At 31.9% G+C, this 5,782-nt stretch overlaps 1 protein-coding gene across 2 annotated transcripts in view; it reads left to right on the top strand.

Annotated features, from left to right (window-relative positions):
* Positions 1–5,293, top strand: part of LOC133195542 (uncharacterized) — a 30,700-nt gene extending 25,407 nt beyond the window's left edge. For both annotated transcript variants that reach the window (XM_061331415.1, XM_061331416.1), the window contains 2 exons: positions 260–413; positions 2,035–5,293. In XM_061331415.1, the coding sequence (XP_061187399.1) occupies positions 260–413; positions 2,035–2,145 (265 nt within the window). In that variant the 3' untranslated portion in view covers positions 2,146–5,293. The remainder of the gene's footprint in view (positions 1–259; positions 414–2,034) is intronic.
* The last annotated feature ends 489 nt before the right edge of the window (positions 5,294–5,782 follow it).

Here is a 5,782-nt window from a genome sequence, read left to right as displayed (position 1 = left end):
AGAGCTAAATTTCTATAACATTTTTGTTGATTTTTTTTTCAGTGTTAACCAACTTTTTTGTTTTTGTGTTTTTTTAAAGAAATTGGATTGGTTTTTACCACACTTTACTTTTCTGCATTTTTTTAATCTACAAAAAGATGGCTATGCACATTTGGTGCATCAAGAAGCCAATGTGCCAATGCATACTAGAGACCATCATGTGACATTAGACTTAATCATGACACAGGGAAAAAAGTGAAGTCTTATATTTATATTTTAGGGGGAAGAACATCTTGGAAAAATCGGAGCTGAACAAAGTGTTTGATAAAGTCAAGGAGAAACAAAGGGTTCAGGAATGGGAATCACAAAAGAAACCAAACAAAAGAACCAGTTTAGAACTAAAGTTAGAACAGCAGGCATCGAGGCTCAAAGAGGTAAAATAATTCTTAATTTATCCAGTCACATGCTTTCTTAAAGAATGATTTACAATCATGTTTCACTGTGTGTTTGACTTTCTGTTTTACAACAATAGGTTTATGATGATCATTATTTTAATAATGTATCAATTTCTTTTGTTTGTTGTTGTTAAATTATCTTTAAAAGGGGGACAATTTTAGTCATGTTTCAAATACTTGTCAAGTTGATAAATGAATTGGGTGGAATAGTTCACCAGGCATGGATCAATTGTTAAGCGAGTCTCATGTGTGTCATAAAAATGACAATTTTCCTAAAGCAGAATAAATTACCAGTAGGGAGATTACCGTATGTCATATAGAAGCTCCAAAACAATCATACTAAGAAATATCGCACATTTTGATATTACATGTATTGTGAAATGCAATATTTTTTATAAAACTAAAGGGTTTGATCAAAGGGCTTTTGGCCCCTATTATATAACAATACAGTCAGTGAGCAAAAAATAGAAAATGAATAATCCCTGGTGACTAGTTGGTGAATGCCTGTAGAAGACATTGCAGTAAACAATACAGTTGTCTGGGCTGCATGAGAATGCAGCAAAAAATCAATGGCTCTTGAGTGAGTTACGTAATATTCTATGACTTGTCACTAGGCACTGAGGACTAATTAGACTGATACAGAAGCTGGAATGGTGGGAACTTTTCGCGACAGTAAAATCTGACGATTTATTTTTACACACAAGGGTGTTCAGGCAGTATTACTTTAGAACTTGAAAAAAAAAACTTAATCTTGTTTTGAAGTTGATTAATAAAGCTTCAGATACTTGTCAAAACATTGCTCAAATTGACTCTTTGAAGGGTTTTCTGGAAAGTCAGTAGCTGTCCAGAACTATCAGCTAGCTCTATATTTGATGTAGTATACACACCTATTTACTGGCTATGAGGACAATAGCAAGTTTAATGTCCCCCAAAGACAGCAACTATTTCCCGTGGTGCAGCCGCAGGAAAAAGTTGCTGTCAAGGGGGGCAATAAACTTATATTGTCCGAATAGTTGGTAAATAGGTGTTTTATTACACCGAATTAGTCACATCACGATCTGGATAAAACTAAAGAAGTTCCGAGATGAAAGGTTAGAGAAATCAAATACTACCAGTGAATAGTTTGACTACTATTTCACCAGGGGCAAATAGCACAAAAACTATATTATGGTAGAGGTGTTTAGAAGAAAAAGAATAGCAGGTTTTTCATCATATTTTTATAAAAGAAAAAATCCATAAAGGTATAATAATATAGTATATATGTGTGCAAGCAGTGCATTCATTCTAATATCTTTGAAATGACTGTATGATGGATTTGAAAGTTTTAATCTGATTTTGACACAACAAGCAATATGTCATTGTGTTTATAGCCTTCTGTTTATATATATTGGATATTGTCAGGTGATCTTTTATTAGTACTGGTTATAGACAGAAAATTATGTAGAGCCATTAAATGATCTGCTGTCTTTCGTTTGAGTAAATACTTGTCAATCACCGGTAACCATAGAAAACAACTCGTTACCAGGAAATGTCTCACGTTTCTAACTGCCTTAAAGCTATGAAAAAGCAGGAACTAAATGTCTCTTATATCTTATTGCAGCAAGAAGAAACTATGAAACCAATCAAAGAAAAGACTGAAAATGAGTCCGAACTTTCACGAATTCAATCCAAAATTCTCAGCAAGTCCATGAATGGTTCCACAGTAAAATAGCAAACAGCTAAACACTGAAATCCTCCATCATTGTCAAGTTTTGTCATCAAAAGTCATTTATAATAGAGAATGAAAGATGAAAAGAATGATGCCCACATTCTCCAAATTTTTTTTTACAAGATTGAAGTGTATTTTTTGTTATTGTCAATATTTGAATTTATCTGGTTTTGACAGATGTGTCCATTTTGACACAATCTGACAAGTGTATAAATTTCAAAATATTCTATGTTTCATTTTTTTTTTTTTGTTAACACATGGAAAGTTTTTAATGAATATTAAATATATTTCAGAATAATTTCATGTCAAATTTAATTTTGAAAAAAAAAAAAATGATTGGGCTGTTGGCTATATGTGTTGTAAAATGCATTGATTGTATCTAATATATTGCACTCATAAAATGTTCCATCAACCAAAAGCATGGCCATTCATATGTGACATAATCTGTGCTCTGTTGGAACAGCTGTTAAAAAGTACTTATAGGATAGAGAGTCAGTATAAAGTCATGTTTATAAATGCAAGGAGACTGTACGCAAGTTGAAAAATTGAGTTGCATTAGCATTATCTCCCCTTGACTATATGTATAAACAGCGACAAAGTTTATCTTGTGATATAAAAAAAGTGTGCTATTAAAAAGATGATTTACTTTTTGTATGTTGTAACTTGTTTGATTTGTATTGAAATTCAAGTATATAATGATTGTGGATGACTTAAATGTAAAATTTGAAGCATTTTTTAATAGGTTGAGTTGTAATTGAATAAGTCATCTTACATTGTTAACATTCTCATTAAACTTTTGTAAATATTCTGTATCATTTCAATACAATATCATATTTGACCGATTCATCATCATCTCAATTTCCAGTCAATAACTGTAGTCATTATTTTATTACGGGACATTTTTCTTTGAAATTCATCTGTATATGTAAATTGTATTTTTTTTTCAATCAAAATAATGTAAGTGTACAGCATTAGGTGTACTAAATTCAGCAGCATAATCTGTCGTCCTAGATTACTCGAGACAATGATTTATGGGTGCACGCAAGTGGTATGAGCAGTTTTTTTGGTGACCAAAATGTTCAGCGACACAGATGTTATTTTTTCCATGGGAAATTATTTCCTATTTAAAGCCTGTGTTGATTTCTATTGAATACCTGTTCAATTTCTAAAGAAATATTTTATTACAGCACAATATTCATGTACTTCAGTGGTGTATTTACACTATAGGTACATGTAGACATACAGTTGTAAGATTGTCAAGTACTACTACGTGGATTTGGTATGTGTTACTGGGTTATTACCGATTGTAATAGTGTATCTTACTTGTGTAACTTGCCTTTATCTGCAAAAAGGAAACACGGATTGATTATTGTTTATTTTATGACAGTAGTACAATCTCTATGTTACAGACTAATTAGTAATCAGGCCTCTGTATGGTTTAGGTTGACGATATCATTTATTTTGATAATTTTGGTATACTCATATTTAGTAACAGTTAGATTTAAATATTTGTCTAGATTGAAAACAAACATCATTTAAATGTGAGGTGCATTTTTCTACAATTTACCTGAAAACCATGGTGAATTTAGATGTCTTCCATTACTCTGTAAACTTTTAATAATTATTAATTCAGGATTTTCTGTAAAGAGGCATTTAGAGACTTATTTAGCATGTTTAGTGTTGTTATAAAACAGTCTTACAGACGCTTACAAAAGTCAGATATATTTTAGACTTCAGTTCATGTCCTAATCTGTCAATATATACTGAAACGCAAAAGAAACGCAACATCCTATTTTAGGGGGAATATTATATATAGGATATAATTTTTTATCTAAAATGTAAGACTTCTTCAACTTTGTAAATCTCGGTAATTTAACGGTTGAATGATTTTCATACCATTACCGGAAGTTAAGTTTGAGTCCGCTTAACAGAAATCAAAAATTGCATTTTTAACAAAATATTTGGCAATAACATGGGGTTTTAAGAATTTGTATCTGTTCATCATAAGTAATGAAACAATGTTAGGAAAAATAAATTCTTCTTTCTCTTCCGTAAGCGATTCCAAGGCTGCCTAAAAATGACTTAAGTACGCATTTCAATTGCTCTAGCTGGAAAATCTCAAAGGTGATGGAGAGTTGCAGATGCAAATATGCAACACATCACGCCTCAACAGGCTCTTGCGTATCATTAGCATGAATGACAGTCCTTGGACCGGAAGTCCAAGGGTTACTACACTGCGCTAGGCTAGAGAAAATTCGACCTCATCATCTGAAAAACAGGCATTTAAAAATGGCAAAGAATATTTCTTTCGCTCAAATCTCAAGATTGATGAACCTACTGCATCGTAGAAATCAAGCTGCAACTGTTGTAATTGGCAGTCTTGCACGCTGTATTTGAATGGCCTGGTCGCCCATCACACTGGGGGGTGTTTTAACATTCATGTGTAACTTTCTAAAGTTAAAAGATTATAATTTAACATTTTTATCAAATCTCTTATGTTTATAACTCAAGTTTTACCTTACTGTATTCATTTTTGAAAATCATTAGATAAAAAAATTCAAATATTTGTAGATTACTGTTTGTTGCGTTTCTTTTGCGTTTCAGTATATTTTACGTGATTCTTAATAACCATTTCCAGAAACTTTAACAATTTTTTCTACTATTTACTGGTACTCAGTTTAAATGAGGTTTTTTCCTTATTTTATTAAAAAAGTTTCTTTAGAAAACACCCATTTTTTTTTTTTTTTGTTACTTTTCTACAATTATAGTAGAATTCTGCAGATTTGAGTGATTACACATATCACATTATTTGGTGCTACATACAATGTAATGTTTAGAGCTAGGAACATACTGAATAATAAACATATAATAGGATCTCCTTTCCGTTCTGGTTTTCCCCCTCAAAATCACAGACCAAAGTGAAATATTCTTCTGTATTCAAGTACATGTCGTCCTATTTCTGTTGTGTAATTGTTTTGCGACTTGGCTGCAGCCTGTTAGAGCTAAAATGGTATTGTACAAGTTTGTTCTGTTGTGTCAAATTCTATCCAAAACGCATTTCATAGTATTATGTTCTGTAAAACATTTTGACCTCATTTAAATATTTGTATGCTATATATATTATGAATAATTTATTAAATGTTACTCCAAACTTTGTTCTGCTTCTTTTGTTCTACAAGACTATGAAGTGTACTTTTAAAAATCTTATTCATTCTAGCACTTTTCCTCCTGTGCATTTACAGCTAGGAGACAAACTCTCTAATAAGAATATTTCCTCCTATACATTTACAGCTCGGAGACAAGTCCAAGAATATTTCCTCCTATGCATTTGCAGCTAGAAGACAAACTCTTAGGAATATTTTCGCTTATACATTTGCAGCTAGGAGACAACTCTTAGGAATATTTTCGCTTATGCATTTACAGCTATGAGACAAACTCCAAGAATATTTCCTCCTATATTTTCGCTTATGCATTTACAGCTATGAGACAAACTCCAAGAATATTTCCTCCTATGCATTTACAGCTAGGAGACAAACTCCAAGAATATTTCCTCCTATGCATTTACAGCTAGGAGACAAACTCCAAGAATATTTCCTCCTATGCATTTACAGCTAGGAGACAAACTCCAAGAATATTTCCT

Source organism: Saccostrea echinata, unplaced genomic scaffold (genome assembly GCF_033153115.1).
Source record: "Saccostrea echinata isolate AGI-Se365-2 ecotype Australia unplaced genomic scaffold, CSIRO_AGI_Sech_v1 ptg000029l, whole genome shotgun sequence".
Taxonomy (NCBI): Eukaryota; Metazoa; Mollusca; class Bivalvia; order Ostreida; family Ostreidae; genus Saccostrea; species Saccostrea echinata.
Note: the sequence above shows the minus strand (reverse complement) of the source record. Positions and strands in the feature narration are given on the sequence as shown.